General features: G+C 56.4%; 1 protein-coding gene across 1 annotated transcript; it reads right to left on the bottom strand.

Annotated features, from left to right (window-relative positions):
- Window positions 1-5,037: 5,037 nt before the first annotated feature.
- On the bottom strand, window positions 5,038-16,012 carry HS3ST2 (heparan sulfate-glucosamine 3-sulfotransferase 2). Its single transcript, XM_085074210.1, has 2 exons — window positions 15,364-16,012; window positions 5,038-6,315 (listed from the first exon to the last, which is right to left on the bottom strand). Exons 1-2 carry the CDS (start codon window positions 15,795-15,797, stop codon window positions 5,697-5,699), a joined length of 1,053 nt encoding a protein of 350 aa, XP_084930336.1. The 5' UTR covers window positions 15,798-16,012; the 3' UTR covers window positions 5,038-5,696.
- Window positions 16,013-19,647: the final 3,635 nt, after the last annotated feature.

Here is a 19,647-nt window from a genome sequence, read left to right as displayed (position 1 = left end):
TGACAAGATGCAAGCACAGGAGGAAGGACATTAAAATGCTTGTGTTGATCTGGCAGGGGCAGTGCTGGGACAGCAGCAGGCAACAATTTGCTGGGAAAAAGGGAAATGACAACATTCTCTATCAACATTATTATAAGGCTGTCCCTCAGGATGGACAATCCAAGAATTGTGAGGAAGATTTTCATTTGCTTTTTCTCCTCAAGGAGAGTTAATGGCATTTAGTGCAGCTCTGGCCACCAGCTACCCAGGCACTGAATCACGGGGGCACCAAGCACCCTGTGTGCCACACCAAGCACACGGCAGTGCTGAGGTCATTGTCCCCAGCTAGAGCCAAGGCTGGCGGCGGGTGAGGTGCCCCCCTGCTCCTCAGTTCTGCAGAGACACAGCACATCTGAATGTGCTTGTCAAATGAAATTTTCTGTCTGGTTAGAAATGGATTTTCGAGCTCCTCGCTCACATGTAAACATTTTTAGTGGTCCCCAGCCAAATCATAACCAGCGAGAGCAAACATCAGCCTGAGCAGACCCAGTCCCTGCAGGGAAATCACCAGCCACAGAAGGAAATCAAATGCACGATGGCTTCGAAAGGCATCCATTAAAATTGTGCTGAAGTGATTCATGGTGCTGGTAGTTAGACTTTAATTAGATCTTAATCACGTAATTTTATCTTTGTTTTAGAGATTACAGCTTAATGACTGGATTGGTCTCATAACAGTGCTGTGACTAAACATGGCACTGTCGCACGGCAGCTCTGTGGCAGGCAGAGATGGGGCAGAGAGCACTGGCCTCTTTGGGTACTTTAAATAAAATTAGTGTATTCAAAATAAATTTTAAAACACACAAATCCATCAGGATCTGCTAGCACTCAGGGAGTGTGGAGAGGGAAAGAGGAAAGAGGAGGGACCATGGAGCCAGGTGTGAGCCTGGGCACTGACTGTCCAGCTGCCACCATTGCCACGCCTGGCCAGAGGTCCATGGTGTGTGACAAGGAGAGATGGATATTTTCAGCTGGCAGGTTGGCTCCTTCACAGGGTTAGCAGCAGAGTAACTCATCTCAGTCACTCCTGGGCACTTTCTCTCCTGTGTTGCTGTTTAGGATGCATCCACACACTTTTGGCATGGAGCTGCTGTGCCCTGCAATGTATGGGGATGGACATGGAGAAGGACACTCACTGAATGGCAATGGCAGTGGGGACCATCCCTCTGCTGACATGCATGAACCCTGGACATGTGTCCCACGAGGGGATTTTCCTCCTGTGCAGCTGTGGATCCATCAATACCTGTCAATATCTGCCCTGCCTTTCATCCTGCTCTTCAGTTACTTTATTTTAGTTGAGTCACACAAAATTGGTTCAGGTTTGCAGAATTAGTGCCTTTGGGTGGTAGGACTGGGTCAGTGCTGCTGAGCCACAGTCCAGCTCTGTGGGGCACAGAGCCCACGGCCAGGGCTGCCCCTGGTGCTGGGATTCACCCACACCCGGCACAGGGAGCATGTCCTGCAGCACTTTCCTGGCAGCCACGCCTGGCTGAGGATGCAGCAGTTGCATTCAAGTCTCAGCTTTTGCCTCTCTGAGCTCTCTGAGCTCTCTGAGCTCTCTGAGCTTTGCCTGGACCTGAGCTCTGCCCAGGGTTTGCCCCTGAGCTGCTGCAGGGAGGCGGAGGCAGCTCTGTGACCATGGCCATGGTGCTACAGTGTCAGCTCCCCAAAGCTGAGCAGCTCCATTGTCCTTGAGCCCTGCCCTGCCCTTGCCACAATGGCAGTGGCCTCTTCCCACTTTCCCTTTCCTGCTTGTTATGCCACAGGAGCCACTTGAACTCATTACTGTGGCAGATTATAGGTCCCCAGGTAATAACGAGTCTTCAGATAATTACTAACAGATTCTCTAATAGGAATGAACTCAGTTGAATGCATTCAGTTACCGGGTAAATATTTATCCCTAAGCTGTCCTTATCTGCAGCCACTGGAGCGTGCCAGAGCTGGTTTGCTGTCCTCACACCGTGCTCGCTGCAGGAGCCAGCTGTGGGGAGCAGGGATGTCGTGAATGAGTATGAAGGTTCCTTAAAACCTTACAACACTTATTCCCAGCAGGGGACCTGCCCTGACCTGGCCCCATGCTGTGGCTCAGGGCTGGCTGGGACCCAGCACCACATGCTCTGAGCCCCACCAGCACCCCTTTTCCCTCTGGGAACTGGCAGCAGCGATCCCATGGCCAGCCAGCGGGACAACTGCGAGGTCAATGTGCCACAGGGCTTCGAGGAGCCCCTGTCAGGGCTAGAGTGCCTTTGACAGGCGCTATTGCAGCATCCTGGGGGGTGACAACCACCACCCTCTGTTGGCAGAAGGTCCACGTGGCAGCTGACACCCCCTGGGCCCCACGAGCTGCTGGCACAGCCATTGTCAAGTGCCATCCCCACGGCCACTGGCAAGTGTCAGCCCCTCAGCAGCCCGCCTGCTGTGAGTGCCAGTCCCCTGCTGCCTGCACCCGCAGCCCTGGCTCTACAGGAGTCACTAATTGGACCGGCCGGCTAATTAGCTGTCAGGTAATGAATTATGCAGCGATGCCTGGACTTCAGTGCAGTACTGATGCCATCAGGTCCACTCATTGCTACACACACCTGCTCGTGGAACACTGGGCAGGGCTTGGAGAGCAACCTGGAAAACTTTCAAAGCAAATGCAATGTGTTAATCCATTGTGAGCAGGGGCACATCACCGGGCTGGGCTGGCAGCTGCAGGCACAAACAGCTCCTTCTCTGCACAGCTCCTGTGCCCTCCGAGTGCCGATGGGCTAGAGGGAAGGGAAACACATTGTGGGTCAGAGGCCGATGGTATCTGGGAGTTCTGTGGGAATGACTTTTCTGGGAGATGCTGGAGGGTTCCTGGCAGTAGGTGCAGCCCCCAGAGCCTGCTGGTGAGTCGTGTTTTGGAGGGGAGCTTGCAGCACTGGGGTCACAACGGGTGCAGAGCTGGCAGCATGGACCTCCTACCCCTCTGCACCTCCATGCTACCCGGGCAGGCAGGTGCTGGCATCACTGTGTGACATCCAGCTGCACCCATCCTGGGCAGCTGGGAGTCCAGCTGGCCCTGTGTTCCTGCTTCTTGCTGCAGCCTGATGAAATAATAGGAGAAAACTTGACCTACTTGAATGTATCTGAATCCCAGCTGCCCCTGAGCATCCATCATCTCCGAGGCGCTGGAGGTTTCTGTTAATGATTGTATTTATTTGCTGCCCACTCTGTGTGCATGGAAGGAGGCGAGTTAGGAGCACACTGCTGAGTATTGCAGTGTGGGGACAGGGCTGGGAGTCCCCCACAGTCACTCCCAGGGCCCTGCCTGCTGCCAGTAAACGTGGAGCCAGCAGTGAAATGGAATCATATTAATTTAATAAGAAGTTAATCAAATTTTCGCAGTGCTCACAGCACTGTGATCTTGCCTTGGTGAGAGGGATGAACAATGCTCCTTGTGCAGCTGGAAATACCAGGGCTGAATTTAACCTGCTGGTCCAGTGACAACAGCTGGAGCACACATGGAGAGCCACTGAGTCGTGGTGGTCCCAGGCAGATCCCAGCTGGGCCAGGGTCTCCTCATCAGACACAGCGAGGGTGAATAACTGATGGAGACACTATGTCAAGGATAAGAGCCCTGACTGGGGGTCCTGGGATGGTCCCAGAGGGGAGAGGGCTATTTTGGGAGGCGAGGCTGCTGCCAGGCAGGAGCAGTGCTGTGACTCCTGGGGATGTACCAGTGGCTCTGCTCTTTCTATCAGGGCACTTGCCAGTGATGTGAAATGGACCAGTGAAGGATTCCCTTGGCCCAGCTCGTCTCAAGAGCTCTTCAGAGCAAGTAGGATCAGGGACCACTTAAATCACATTCATTATATTTAACTATTTATAAGCTGATAAATATTAAACAGCTGCTCTCTGGGGTTCAGGGCTGAGTGAACCCATCAAAACACGGAGCACTCGAGGGCGGTGTCTGTGCCGTGGGGGCAGCCAGGGCTGTGGGACGTGCAGTGCCAGGGAGGACTGGAAACAGCGTGACAGCCTGAGAGCAGAGGCTCTGTCCCTCATTCCCTGGGCGGAGGGAACCCAGGCTGGGTGGGCAGGGGGCTCCCTCTGGCAGCCCCTCTGCTTGGCATCAGATCACCAAACCAGCACTGCTCTGTGTCGTCACGAAACCCTTCCATCCTCATCAAACCCCTGCCCAGCCTCCTCAGCATGCAGATTGCCTGCTTGGGGCTTTTAAAGCCATTTTTAAGAGCTCCTAATGTGCTCTGCATTTTCAGTGTAACCCTTCCTGAACCCTCATTTGCTCACCCTTTGGAAAGCTAATACTTGATTTAAGCACATTTCTGCTCCCTCCATTTGTAAGGACAAATGTAAAGTAATTGTTTGATATCGCAGCAGTTTCCTCAGGCTCCAGCTCTAATTTCCCACTAATACAGTATTGTCAGGAGGATCAATCTAACCTGGCACCTTCTGCCTCCTTGGAGTAGATTGGAAATGGCTTTTCTACTGCGAGGCTGGGATTTGTGAGTCTTGCTGTGAATGTTTTTCTCCTTTAAAGGGAAAATCATACAAGCAAATATCCCATTTTCCTGTCAATGGCCATTAATTCCTGTCTCTACCTCCGCCTGCCCATAACTGCCTCTGGGTTCTCACACTGCTGTGTCTTCCCCTGAAGTTGGCAGTGGCAGAGATGCAGATGGGGCTCTCTTAGGTGTCCACTAATTAACTCCAATTTTTTCCTATTAGAGCTCACTGGTTAGTAATCACTTGCAGTAAGGCCTTGCAAACTGGTCCATGGTGTGCTGCATCCCCACACGGCCGCTGTGCCTCATTCTGAGGCATCCCCAGCCCTGTGCCAGAGGATGAGCCTGGGGAGGCCTGGGCAGGGCTGTGCCACTTGTCCCCTTGGCTGTGCTGGGCTGAGCCCCAGCTCTGCCCCAGCCCCTGCCCATGCCCATGGGTCTGGGGGTTCCCCACACCCCCCAGCCTTGCCCGGGGATGCCCAGCCCTGTCCTAAGAACAGCCCATGCATACTGGTGGAAGCCACTTTATTTACATGAAGGGATCACATGCTGAACAAGGAAACTAGTGCCACTAAAGTACCCGTAACAGCAGGATTCTGTGCTTTATTCACAGGACAAAATATCAGTACAACATTTTCCATAGACTTCTTTGTCAAGCAGGTACATCTCACTGTCCTCATGGTACACATGGCGCAAGTGACAAAGGCAAAGTGGAGCGGCCAGAGCTCTGCCTGCCCAGGATGTGGCCTGGCAGAGACAGTCCCACTGCCACTGTCCAGGAGCACTCATCTGCTTCGGGACACAGAGGGCAGCGCTTTGGAGCAGCCTGGGCACACGCTGCAGTACAGGGCCATCACAGTGGCCCTGGGGACCATGTGGTGCTAAAAGCAAACAGGAACCCACAGAAGAAGCCACATCACTGCTGACCTGTGGGACAGGCAGCGCTGCTGAGCACTCATCTCTTAGCTTGGTGGCCGCAGCAGCACTCTGAGTCTTCCTTATCTTGCTCCTTATCTGGAGCACTGCAGACTCCCAAGGGACAGGGAAACCCCTTGCCTGCCTCAGCTCGCAATTGTGGGCAAGATGGGCTGAGGGGGGTCCTGGCTCCAGCCCCTTGGGCCCCCCTCACATACAGCCCCATGTCACTGCAGCTCTGCTCATGGACTCTTATTCCCACCTGAAGTCCTGTCCAACCGTTTCATAGAACTTGATATTATAAGGTCTATAAAAGTCCCGAAGCTGCTCGATCACCTCGGGGTCTATCTGCACATGAGTCCTGCCCTTGGACTTGCCAAGGCAGCGAGGCAAGCCGCTGCTCTCTGATTTCTTCAGGCATGGAAAGCCTTTTGTCTTGTTGAAGTAGAAGTGCTTGTCTGTGATAACCCGTTTGATGCCCAGGAAGTCCTGGACTTTGCCCATCTCCCCCGCTGGGTCCGTGATCAGCTTCTCGCCACTGACAAAGTGGATCTGTGAGAGAGGGAAGTACTGCAGCCAGCTCTCCAGGTGCACGGCGTACATCCCAATGCGGATGGCATTCCAGGAGGTGTCCACCAGCCCCAGGCTGCGGTTGCGAAAGGTCAGCCCCTCAAAGGTGGGGATGTCTGGCTTCTTGGAGAGAGTCTGCGTGTAGTCTGAGATGGCCCGGGTGACCGGGTTCCGCACCACCACGATCAGCTTGGTGTCCCGGGACATGTTGAAGATCCTCCGCGGTGCTTCTTTAGTGACAAAGTAGCTGGGGGTCTTCTCCACCGTGATCTGGCTGTCAAGTGTTCGTGGCATCAGGCTCCTGCAAGTGAAGCAGAAGGTGATGCTGAGGAAGGAGCCGGGACAGGCACCAGGGGGTGGTGACATGTCCCCTCCCAGTGGGACAAAGCAGACACAGATCCCTCCAGCAGCACTGTGGAGCACCCTGGCTACGGATGACTTCCAGGTCCATCCCAGTCCCCAGGGAACACCTGGACAGAGGAGAGGAGCACCAGCAGCCCCACACACAGAGTAACAAGAGTGTGTGCAGTGCCAGGATGCAGGAATGTGATGGCTGTGCAACACCACCACCACAAGGAGCCCTGGGGAGCAATGGACAGGCCGTGGGGTCTGTGCTGCTCTGCTGGTGGGAGCTGGGGCAAGGGGCTGCCCAGGGACGTGGGGCTCATGCCCACCAGGGTATCACCCATCCCACCAGGGCCTGACCAGGCCCAAGAGCTCTGACTGGGCTCCTGGGTACACCCATCTGTTTTTGGCACTGGGAGCTGGGCTGCAAGCCAGGCAAGGAGCACCAGACTGGGGGAAATGCAGCATCCCGGCAGCCCAGCTTAGCACTAATTAAATCATTTGCTTTGACATCTGAACATCCAAATCAAATAAAAACTAATGGGACGGAAAGATTTATAAATTGGTCTTGTATTACTAGAGTAAACTATCAAATCCACTGCAGTTAGATTCGTGGCACTCTAGGTCCCCTGGCTGGAGTGGGCAGGGAGCAGGTGGGGAATGCCTGGCTGTACAGGGAGTGCTGGCAGCCAGGATGAGGCTAACACCTTTGTGCTGCATCCACACCCCAGCAGCATCCTGTGGTGGCAGCAGCAGCTGCTGTGGTGTGAGCAGGCACAGCCTGAATTCAGCTTGTGGAGCTCCCTGTGAGCCCCCACTCTGCACATCCCCAGGCACTGTGTGCCTGGCTGGCCCTGCAGTGGGTGATCACCCCTGCACAGGGACCTGGCGCTGGCACTGCAGTCACTTCAGTGACAGCCCTGGGTGCCACAGAGAGTCTGGGGCCAGCAGCAGCCAGAGAAAGCAAACACTCCATCCCTCTGAGCAGCCATTTCCCTGTCTGCAGCCATCCCACCAGAGAGCACAGGGCCCTGAATTATCCATGTGATAAACCCAGCACAGCTGCCACGGCCATGCTGGCGCCACAACACAGGGGCTCCCGAGGCTGTGTCAGTGCAGTGACTGAGACCTGGCACCTCCAGCACCCCTGAAACATGGCCCACGGCCAGCAGCTTCAGGCTGATCAAAGACCTAACGGGACGAGATTCAACAGCAGCTCCTGGGTGACAAGAGGACAGTGGTGGAACACCCAGGACATTGCAAGGAGTGGCAGCACATGCCGAGGGCACCAACCCATGCACCCTCACGTGCTCTTGACCAGCTTCCTAATTTGAGAGAAAACAAGCTAATTAGTCAGCATAAATTAGCAGGGCTGGTTCACTGGGGTATCTGAGCTTGGATGGCGCTTAATTGGCCTTTCCCACTGCTCTGCTTCAAACCCCATAAATCCCGATTACGGTTCCCATTGGTTAATGACTGTCAGGAAATGCTAATTCAGTGCAGGCACATGGCTCTATCTCCACATCACAAACAAGTTTCATCATAAATCAGTGCAGGACAGCTCTGTAAGTGTTTCACTATTACAATATATTGTGGAGAATCATAAAACTGCTGTTTCATTAATGGCTCATCCTCAAGCCTGTTAGACTTTCATTACATGAGTTATTAGGTCCATGCATTCAAAAAACAAAATTACAGGTTCTAATCCATTATAAAAAACACAAAACCTCTGCATAGTAAATTACTGAAATGAGACAAGAGTTGTTTTTTTTAAATGGACTCCCAGTGTTTGCTGTTCCTGAGCAACAGAGACTGCTGAGACAACAAAACACAGCACAGGCAGATAAATAAATCACCAGTGAAGCCGGGCAAGGGGGAGAGATGTCATCCAGGCATTTCCCACTAACAGCAGGATCCCCAGGGCTGCAGGAGTAGGGAAATGCATGGCAAACTTAATTACACCCGACTTTAAAATAATATTTTTGGACTTCTGGATTCACAGGGTTATTTGCATACAAATAGCATGTCATACAGTCTCAAGGCTCAGGCTCACATGTGTAGGTGTGAAGGCTCTTGGTGCTGCCTGCAGTGCCATGAGGCTGCGTGGCCAGGGCTCAACCAGGAGCTGCTCCTGCTGCTCCACGGACTTGTCCTGTGCCTCCTGATGTCCCCAGCCGGCCTCAGCACAGGCTCCTGGCATGCACTGAGCCAGCTGCTGCCAGCACAGGGACAGTGATGTACGGGTGACACTGGGGGGGGCATGGCTGGGGCACTCGCTCAGCACATCGCTCTGGCTGCAGGGACAACATTAATCCCTCCTGAATTAGAGATTACTTTCACTAGAGTTACTCAATTCTTAAAGCCCTTTAGTGCCACTTGATATGGGCATTAACACTCCCTTCAGCCCAGATTTAGAGGCTGCGTTTGTTGGTCAGTGACATGGGGACACATGTGGGCACAGTCCAGGGGAGCTGCTGTGCCCTGATGTGGCCCAGCTGTGCCCCTTAGTCCCTGGCAGCCAGTGCAGCCCCCACAACTCCACCACCCCAGGGCTGTGAGGCAGCAATGCAGAGCCTGACCTGGCTTTGGCAGCATGAAGGCAGTGACTCACCCTGAAGGGGTTAACTCCTCACCAGCACCTTTCCAAGCCCTGAATTATTAATTTTGTTATAATCTGCCTTTGGGCACCCTGCAGCCCCTACAACACTCCCACATTAAAGAAACATGCGCTCCCTCACTGGCTGTGCTGCTTTGATGTCGAACATGCGTGAAACACTCTCCCAGGGAGGAATTTGTACAAAATCTCATCAAACAATTGAGATATTGCAGATAAGAGTGGGGAGAGCAGCACCCACTGATAATCCCATCACAGCCCCAGCCCCTCAGAGCAGCTCTGGGTCAGTGCCTGCCTGCTGCAGCCCGTTGTGTGCAGAGGCTGGAGGCTGTGCAATCCTGGACTCCATCTGCTCAGCGGCATAAAAACAAACTGTTTAATTTGGCAAAAAATCCCAAGTGCCAGCTCCTGTGATGAGGGCTCTGTGCTTCCCCTCTCCCAGCTGATGTCACAGCAGAGCAGGGTGGGCTGTGAGCGTGTTTCCAGCTGCAGTGTGATGTGCTGGGAGATGAGCACAGGAAGCACAGAGCAGCACTGGCTTTAGCTCCAGGACTGTGCCATGCCATGCCATGCCATGCCGTGCTGTGCCGTGCTGTGCTGTGCCATGCTGTGCCAGGAGGGCACACACAGCTGGCAGCACCATCAGCTCTCACCTGGCACCCTCTGCTCAGCAGGACAGCGGGTGGCAGTGCTGGATGAAAGCTCCAGCAAAGCTACTGGGAGGTTTAAGTAAAACTGGGTCAAACACGTGAGAAAACGAGGTGTGAGGAAGATCAAGAGCTCTCCCTGACTGAGAAAAACCACAGTGGTCATGGAGGACACAGAGACTGCACCACCCTGCCAAGGAATGCAGGGGGCTGAGGGGGCAGAGGCATTCCTGCAGCCTTCACTGACCCTTGGGCTGGGGCAGCTGGGCCACCGTGCAGCCCTCAGCAGCGAGAGGGACACACTGTGCACCCCTCAGCCCGCAGAGGTGGCACCATGGCCACAGCCAGAAACACCACCCGAGGGCCCATGGCTCTGGCAGCAGCTGGCTGTGCCCCACAGCCCCACTGCCACCACCCCACACTACAGCAGCCAAGATTTAATGATGGAGCAGCTCCCTTTAATAAATGTTTATGTTCAAAGAATTTACACCAGTGCTCGCAGACAGCTAATGAGGGACATTTCCATGCATAAAAGCAGAGTGAACACAGTAATTAACAATGTTGCTGATTCATTTGTAATCATTTAAATGCTCCAGAGATTTGCAGTGTCCTTTAAGTCAAGAGATTCTTTTCCAAAGGGCACACTGCCATTGCCCTTCACTCACAGACCCACCAATGTGTGACTCTCACCTTCCTCAATAACCGCTCAGCACTGACTGAGGTTCTAGCAAAAGCCAAGGCCAGCTCCGAGGGCAGTGGGGCTGGGAAGGAGCACAGGATGAGGGCTGCCTGCACAGCTTGCACAGAGCCCAGCTCTCAGCCCTGATGGGCACTGCTCTGTGCTCAGGGAGACAGGCTGGGTTCTCCCCCTTTCCCATTTTCAAGGCAGCTCCTTCCACAGGTGAAACTTCAAAACTGAACACTCATTTTTAAAATCACCACGTATGTCCCAGCTGCTGCAGCAATTCCCAAGTTAACAGCCTGTGTCAGAGCCACAGTGGCCACCTGGGGACCTCCCTGTGCTAGGAGAGTGCAAATGGACAGTACAACCAAGCACAGACACCACAAACCCCACCAACCTGGTTGTGGGTCCTGAAGACTCCCTGTCACCCAGAGCAAGCCAGCTCTGGCCCTTGCTCCCTGGCCTCAGCCATCTCTGGGCACACACTGTGGGCACACACTGTGGGCACACACTGTGGGCACACACTGTGGGCAGGGCCTGGCCCCACCACGGACACCCAGGGTCACTAGGGCCTGGTGTCCTTTTCTTGCCAAGCCCATGGTGTGCCACCAGCTGGATTTGGTGCTTCCAAAGCAAAGGTGAGAGCAAACTGCAGCATTTACAAACAAGGTTAAGAAACACATCTGGAATACACATCTTTAATGCTGAAGGCTGGGCACCCCACAGGAGTTCATATCCAGCATTTCTTCCAGCTCCTCAGAGAGGTAAACTCTTCTGGCTGGAGTGAGGGTCTTGGTAGCACCTGGCTCCCCCCGGGGGCAGCACAGACAGGACTGCTGTCCACAGGCAGTGCGGGCATGGCAGTGCCCAGGGAACACTGCCCAAGCAGCTCCTCACAAAACAGTCTCTGCCACGGGTTCCATGCCCATTCCCCAGAGCCAGGGCACTCTCTGAAGTCAAGGAAATTTCAAAGCATGCTTGAAGCTGCTGCCTTCCTTTCTTCTCACTAATTAACTTTGCCCAAATGCACTGTCAGTAAAGCCCACAAACATGTCACCGGGCAAAGCCTAATGGGCTCCCATTTGTGTGTGAGCCAGCCCGACCATTAGCTGGGTGCAATTAGCAGTCTGGAGCAGGAGCAGCTCTGCTGTCTACTTCCTTGCCCTCCCACCGGCCCAGGAATGTGGGGACACAGCGATGCTCCTGGCTGGCAGGTCTGCTCCCCAGGGCAGCATGGAGCCCACTGCTCTGAGGCCAGTGGTGTTCCTTGAGCTGCTGCAGTGCCAGGAGCACCCCAAAACCAGAGCAAGGCAGGGATTTGGGGCAGGGGGCAGAACTCAGCAGTGCTGGTGCTCCAGGACCTGTCACAGCAGTGCATGGGGAAGCCAAGCTTGGCCCAAGTGCCATCCCTGGGATCAGGGAATTCAGGCAGGTGGGATTCAGAACCAGACAGGCTCTGCCCAGTGCCAAAACTGCCTCTGGGCTCAGCTGTGGCAGCAGCAGGACCTGCTGGGGGGGAGCCAGGCTCAGCCTGCTGCTGCAGCCACAAGGAAAAGCCCCTCTCTGTGAAAATAACACTGGAGCATCTGACAGGATCACTCGGGAATCCTACGGAGGAAAACTGCACCCTGAGATGCTGCAATTAGAGTCACTACTCAAAGTTAATAACAATTTAAATGACACCATCTTCCCTGTGTTCTGGAAAATATTGAAGGTTATTGGCCCACACTATTTGCAGCAGGAAAAAGCTCAATATTGAACATTTAGTGCAGGATTGGTAATGAATCGATATTCCCCAGTAGCTGCTGTTTGGTTTCAGTTGTCTTAAAACAGATCTTGCTAAAAATATCTTTCCTGTAGTGTATCTGTAGCTAATGAGGTGGATTAGAGACTGATGGGAACTGGAAATGGCACGGGGGCTCTGGGTCTGGAGCCAGTGAGTGGGCAGCTCCTGGGCAGTGGTCCTACATGGGGGGAGCCAAGGGGTCTGGCTCTGCACAGTGTGTCATCTCCTCTCACAGGGTGAAGCTGGGGCTGCCCCAGGACATGGCAGGAGCTAAGGTAGGAGGCACCACGACAGCAGCTGTGAGCAAACATGGCATTTGGAGAGGCAAGGACCGGCGGATCAGGAGGTGTCCCCTCCTGCTAGCTCTGCCACTTCTGTGTCACACAAATGCCAGGGCAGAGGGAAACGTGAGAAAACAGTAACCAATGTTTTTGGAGCAGAACTGAAGGGGCTCAGTTCTCCTGCTGCTTGCAAATGCATCAAAGACCAACTCGGTCTCTCCACTTGGCTCCCAACTGGGGCACAGGGGAAGGACAGAGCTGACTTGGCACTCAGCAGCCAGAGGCTCCTGCAGGCAAAGTCTCCTCACATCAGGAATGCCTTTAGCCTTGCCTTTTCAAGGGGTCTGTGCCACGGGCTGCCTGCAGAGACCACCTCCCCTATGGCACTCCCCAAACACGTCAGCATCTGCTCTCCCCAGCTAGCAGCGGGAAAACAGCTCCAGCCGGGCTAAGCACAGCTTGCCACTCTGGGGTCCTGGCAGGCAGTGCCTTGCAATCCCTCACAGCCCCCACACCTGCTGCCCCCAGCCTCATCTCTGTCCTTCCTGGGCCATGGCCAGCAGCAGGACCCTGCTTTCCTGCTTCCCAGGCTCTTGGCAGAATGACAGGAGCTCATCGTGCTGTGGGTTAGACCTGCTCCACATTTAATTGCTCCACTTGCAAGGAGGAAAATCAATTCCACACTTTATACATTAGCAGCCTCTGTGCTTAAGTTTTGGCACATTTGTCAGGTTAAAAAAAAAAGGTAATAAAACCAAGGAAGTGTCATTTAATTGTTTTAGCTGAACTAATTTGGAGGCTCCGCTGCTCGGGCGTGATCTCTCCATTGATCCAGGCACAGAGCTGAGCCCTGGGCAGCATGCTGCTCACCTGGCCAAGCTCCCAGCACTGCTCCCACCTCACTCCACAGCCACCCTTGCCACTGCCATGGGCTGCATCCCTCCTGGTCATGCACAATTCCCTTCACATGGAGAATCCCAGGCTGAACCAGGACTCAGTGTGGGAGGCTGTCTGCTCGGCTGCACCGCTGCAGCCCCTCAGTGTCACAGCGTGAGGAGAGGTGACACAGCTCCTGCCTCCTGGACCAGCACCACTCCTGGTGTCCACAGGTGCCCCTACATACCCCAGGCAGGGTCTGTCCCTTCATTCAGGGCAGGCTCTGTGTCCCAAACCCTGTGTGGGAGCAATGTCACAGGTTCGGTTCTGCACTGCCCATGAGGCTCCCAGCCCTGCATTTCCCACGCTGACAGAGCATTTCCCATGCTGTTTGCGACAAGCAAACAATCCAGATCAGTTGCAGACACAAGGATGAAGGGAAGGACCCCAGCTCAGATTTGGGGAAGCTGCTTCCCAGTTAGGTGTTGAGGCCGTGCAGCTCCCCTCAGAGCAAGGGGCTCAGTCAGGACCCATTTTCTGCTCCATCCTGCCACTCTGGATGTACTTTAGAGAAAGCACTGTCCTCACGTGCCTGTGCTGCAGGGCTGCTCACAGCTGCTGGGTTTTAGGGGATGCAGGATGGGTGACAGTACCTGATGTTGGGGGGAGGGTGTGGGAATGAAACAGACCTGCCAAGTGGCAAAAGCAGGCAAAGGACATTGCTGTAGCTACTCATGGAAGGGCAGGAGGAACTGGACATACTTCAGGACAGCCTCAGGAGAGGGAAACGGCTTCAGTGACCTTCACCTATGCCTGTCTTGGCTCTCCTGTCACCTGCCACCAGTATTGCCACAAGAGGATCTGAACACTCCTGGCTGCAGAGTCCACTGTGACCCCACCAGGACACAGGGCAGCAGTGCTGCAGGCAGTTCTCTCCACACAGTGCCTGAGTTGCCTCCCAGGGCACGAGCCCCAGCCACCAGGACCCCAGCAGCAGAGCTGGGAGTGAGCATCATGTCATGCTGCCCTCCCACCTGCTTGCCACTGAGCACTGACCTGCTTTGGCACTGGGGACACCTCTGCTGAGAAACCGCAGCTGAGATGGATGACAAGCGAGCTCGGTGAGGCCCCTCGGGCTGCCTCCACCGCCCGCCATGATGCTCTGACATGCTGGCAATGCCAGGTCCTTTCCCCTGCTGTGAGCTCACAGGCAGCCAGGGCCAGGCCGAGCCCTGCTCTGCTTGCCGAGGCTGATGCCCAGCAGAAGCTCCACGGCCTTGCCCAAATGCACCCAGCACTCTACAACAGCACAGCAAACACCTGCCGCTACGCTGGGTGGAAAGCACAGGGAGCAGGGAGTGAAGCGCTGGCAGCACCACCGAGCCCATGGGAGCTGTGACCTGCTCACAGCAGCACTTGCTGCCTCTCCACGAGCACCCAGAGTACCTCATAAAAGCCCTTACAGAAATTAAGGGATTTTTTTCCACCATCTCCTCCTGGAGACACTCGCTGACCTCTTCAAATTATTAGAGATTCCATACAGATCCACAGTTACTCGAGTTCAGAGAGATGGGATGGCAGAGGACAGTGACTGTTCCTCTCACAGAGCCAGCGATCAAGGCCGGCAGCAGAAGCGTGCCGGGGTGCTCCGAGCAGGGCTGCGGGAGGACAGCCGCGCGTCCCGTGTACAGGGCAATCACGCGTTTCGGAAAACCCTTCACCCAGGCAAATGTCTCCTCAGACGGGATGGAAAACTCGGCACCGTCCCGGCTGCCGAGTGCCCACCGGCAGGGCTGGGGCTCGGGGGGCTGCAGCTGCGGGCTCCGAGGAACGGCAAGGACGGAGCCGCGACACGCTCGGCACTACAGCAAGAGAAAGTTATGGAAAACTCCCCGAGGGCGCCCGGGTGACAGCCTCCGCCGACCGCCCGCCCCGCGGGCTCCATCGATAGACCGAGGAACGCGGACCCGAGTCCGTACCGAGAGCGAGAGCGCAGGGGACAGGGGACACGGGCGGGGAGCGGGGCGGCGGGTGCCCGCGGTGTGTAGGGACAGGGGTGTTTGGGGACGGGGGCGCCCGGGGCGGGCGGGGGCCGATCCCGCAGCCCACCGCCCTCACCTGTACCACTCCAGCCCGCGGTGGTAGTTCCTGTCGAAGAAGTGGGGCTCGGTGCCCAGGGCGCGCACCTCGGGGTGCACCCGGATGAACTCCAGCACGGCGCGAGTGCCTCCCTTCTTGACGCCCACCACGATGGCCCGCGGCAGGCGCTTGGTGCCCGGGCGGGCCGGCCCCGGGATGCTGCCGGCCGGCGGGGCGGGAGGCTGCCGCCCGCACGAACGGGATTGCTGCAGAAGTTTCTTGGCGGCGGCGGCGCGGGCGGGCGGGCAGCGGGCGCGGGGCGCGGCGGGGCCGCCGCAGCAGCACAGGAGGCTGTAGCAGAGGTACGAGCAGGACAGCGACAGCGTGAAGAGGACGAGGACCCTCCCCGCCAGCCGCCGGGACGGAGCCGGAGCCACGGCCGGGGCCCACCCGCTCGGCGCCCTACGCGCCATGGCTCCATGGGGCCGCGCCGCCGGGCACGGCGGGCCCCGGCCCGGCACATCGGCCCCGGCGCGGCCGCTCCGGCATCTCCCGCGGCTACGCGGCGGCTCGGCCGGGCCGCCCCGGAGGGCTGCGCCCGCCCCGGACCCCCTGCGCCCGCCGCCCCGCCGCGGCCATCCCCGCCATCGGGCGGCGACGGCTCCGCGCTGCCTCCGCGGGAAGTGCCGGGGCAGCGGCGGCTGCGTCGCTATTTAAGGAGCCGCCTGACGTCAGCGCCTCCCGGAGCCCCCGCGGCCGCTCGGCGCCCGGTGCCTCCCCCGGGCCGGGCCGGGGGTACCGCCAGCACAGCCCTTCCGCCGGGACTGGGCTGCCACGGAGCTGGGGCGGCCCGCCGAGTCCTGCCCTCCCCGGTCCCGTTGCCGCTGCCATCGTCCCGTCCCCGGTCCCGCTGTCCTGCCCGGCCCTGCCCCGCTCCGCCCCCGCAGCCAGCCCTGAACCGCTCGAAGCAGCGGTGCGGAGCGAGAGGCACCCACCTCCGTCCCCGCAGCTGGCTCGGGAGTGACGCCTCCCGCAGCCGCGCAACCTTCGCCTGGGAGCGCGGACCGACCCGGAGTGGTGCGAGCAGCCCCCGTCCGAGAGGGGCAGCGGGGCTCGGGGCTGCCAGGGTCACGGCCGGTCCCCGGGATGCCCTAGCCCGGTGCCGGAGCCGCTCTGCCCGAACCATCAGCCTCCGGGGGCAGTTCGCCCCACGGTCGCAGTCGCTTCTGTCCTCGGCAAGGGCAGGAGGAGTAGCCATCGGGCGCCGCGGTGCCGCCGGTAAGTAGGAGGGAAAAGCTTTAAGGTGACGCATGAATTAAATTTCACTGCCGGGCTGGGGCTGCTCAGCCCCGCCTGTCCCGGGTGTGATGCCCCACATGCAGGCTGACCCGGGAAGCCCACCGGCTGTGGCAGAGTATGAGTGCGGACTGCTCCATTCCCATTCCCGGCTCCCCTTTTCTTTCCTCTTGCACCCCGACATCCCAGGCTTCTGCTTGGCTGCTCCTGCTGAGCCAAAGGGCTGCGTGCGGCATCGCTTAGACATTAGCAGCCATCGCTCTTGCTTTCTCAGTACTAGAAGCTTGATCGGCTGCAGAAAACTACTTGTCTTGTTCCTTGGGAAGAAAGATGATGATAGGGGGAGACAGGCAAGAAGTGCCAGCCCGGCACAAACGAGGATGCTGCAGGCTCCTGGCAGCCAGTCCAGGGCGGGGACCACGTTCCCTCCTGTGTAACACCCAGAACTCGGTGCAGACATTAGAAATGATGGAGAAAAAATGAAAAGCAATGCTGCTGCAGCCTCTCACCTGGGTTGGTGCGAGAGCAGTGGCATTGGTCCTCCCTGGGAGCAGGAATGGAGTTTCTAGGAAGAAGTATCCTGCTGCCACGAGAGAGCTCTGGATGTAGAGGATGGGCTGAGTCCTTGTGGAAACAAACCTCATCATGCTCAGTGAACCACGGGTTTTTGCTTTTGGGATATTGGCTACTATTTCCACTGCTCTGTGTGGCAGCAGGTTGTGCCTGGGAGGGTTGAGCCCCAGCCCCTCTGTGTGGGTCAAAGCAGGGGGATGGAGCCATGTGCTCAGCACCAGCCCAGAGGAGCTGGACAGCACTGGGCATCCCTGACTGCTGTGAATGCAACCAGAGCTGCTTCTCCCACCACTTGCATGTGCTGCACCAGAGCCCATGGGGCTTCAGCTGCCTGTCCAAGGGCCACTGCCCTGCCTGGATGGCAACAGCAACGGTGGAGGTACCTGAGGGGCCAGGTTCCCCTTTCTGTGGTGGGAAGTACCCATCACTTAGTTCCTCTCCATGACAAACTGCCAAATCTGTGGAAAAGTTGCTTTTTCCATTTTAGATCACCACCTCCATGTGGTGATCTAGCCTCAGCAGCAGACACATTGCCTAAGCATGAACATTAGAGGCGTCTGGATAAATAAAGCTGCTGCGGATGCCTCGACACCTCCAGGTTTCTCTACTTGCAAGGGAGGAATGTTTTGTAAAGCCGACAATTTTGCTTCCAGTCTTTGTATCTATGCAGGGCATGTCTTTCCCATGACATGCTTGCTGTTTACACCCCACTCCACTTAAACAACAGCTTTCTGGTGCCATCAGCATGCTCTGCCCTGCCGCCTGTACTAACAGAGCCCTGGGATTCAAACCCCAGTGGGATTCCTGGAGGGGGGAGCTGGGCACTGGCGTTGCAGGAGGAAAGAGCCCACTGGATCTCTGCTGAAGATTCCCTCTCCTCAGACAGCACCTTGCAGGATGGGGGCTGGAGGAAGAACTGTGAGCTCTGGAAAACGTCCTGCCTCCTTCTGCCCCCCTCACCCGTTCCTTTGTGGAGCTGTTGCTGCATCCTGCTCCCAGCCTTACATCATTCTCTCCTTCATCTTCTTTTCCCCACCTCCCTTTGCCACTTTCCAGGGTCCCAGCAGTGCTCCCTCTCCTCCTCACCTCTCTTGGGTCCCTGGCTCTGTTCCCAAGTAGATTTTTCCCATCCTGCCTCCTTCATCACTCCCAAGCTTTCCAATCTCCTGCTGGACTGGGATTTACCAAAGCAGCTAGAAACCCCACTGCCTTGTCTGACATTAACCCTGAAGGATATCCAGCATCCTGTCCCTGCCAGGTCACTTGTAGCTTGTCGGAGCTCCTCGATACTGGTTTTCCCAAGATACCTTCTCCAGTATGGCCCTGGCAGCCTCTCCTGCTCCTCCGTGCTCAGAGCAGCAGCGCTTGGCCCATGGAACTGCAGGGCTGTGGCCGAAGAGTGCTCATGGAACAAACCCCATGGAAGGAATTTGGAGCCTGTCTTCAGGCCTCAGCCCAGCCCTTTTTCCTTGTCTCCCCTTCAAGAGGCTGATCTCACTATACCATGAACTGACAGCAGCAGGAACCACTGCTGGGCACTCCTGGCTCCATGTGTTTTCCAGGGATGACCTAGTCCAGGGCTTGTCCCAAGCACAGGCAGCTGCCCGGCAGGCAGAGAGAAAAGCTGCCCAAATGTGAGAATCAGGAGATTATTACAGAAATACACAAAGTTTGTGCCAGCAGCACATGAAACCTAAAGGAATAGGGAAGCAATAAAATGCACACTAGAAATGGCAAATAAGATTATAAGTGGTATCCCGCCCATTATGTCTCCAGAATGTAGCAGAGAACAAGTTTAGAATTTATTTCCAGAGCCAAGGAAAGCACTCAGGGCCAAAGTGTCACTGTTAGTCCAGTTTTCTGTGTCTAAAATTTATGTCATTAACAACCTTTTGGTTCTGGGCTGACAAACTGCCACCTCCCCTTGTGTCGGGAATCAGAGGCTGAGCAGCATGAGTATGTGGACAGAGGAATCCTCAGTGCTGCGGGGCAGCCAGGGCTGAGCTGCTCCACCCTCATAGCCCTGGTGAGGTCCTGAAACAGACACCAGGCTGCTGCTCAAGTGCCTCCCTGTTCTCCTTGTCCTGGCAGGAAACCTGGAGTGGTAAAGGATATTTTGGCATTTTAGAGTTGGGCAGTGGAGGAGAGGGATGCAGTTGAGCCAGATCTGGGCAGCAGTGAGGAGCCAGGAGGGTGCAAGGATGGGGGTCAGAGCTGATGGTGCTCGGAGACCTGCTGCTCATCCCCAGGATTCTGTGGACACTGTGGGGCTGCACAGATCTGCTGCACATCCCCAGGATTCTGTGGACACTGTGGGGCTGCACAGACCTGCTGCACATCCCCAGGATTCTGTGGACACTGTGGGGCTGCACAGGCCAGCAGGACTCAGCTGTTCCCAAGCACTGCGAGCACGCTGGGACTGCATCCTCACTCCCAAAGTCTCCAGGATCACTG

Source organism: Lichenostomus cassidix, chromosome 14 (genome assembly GCF_008360975.1).
Source record: "Lichenostomus cassidix isolate B80296 chromosome 14, HeHo_3.0, whole genome shotgun sequence".
Taxonomy (NCBI): Eukaryota; Metazoa; Chordata; class Aves; order Passeriformes; family Meliphagidae; genus Lichenostomus; species Lichenostomus cassidix.
Note: the sequence above shows the minus strand (reverse complement) of the source record. Positions and strands in the feature narration are given on the sequence as shown.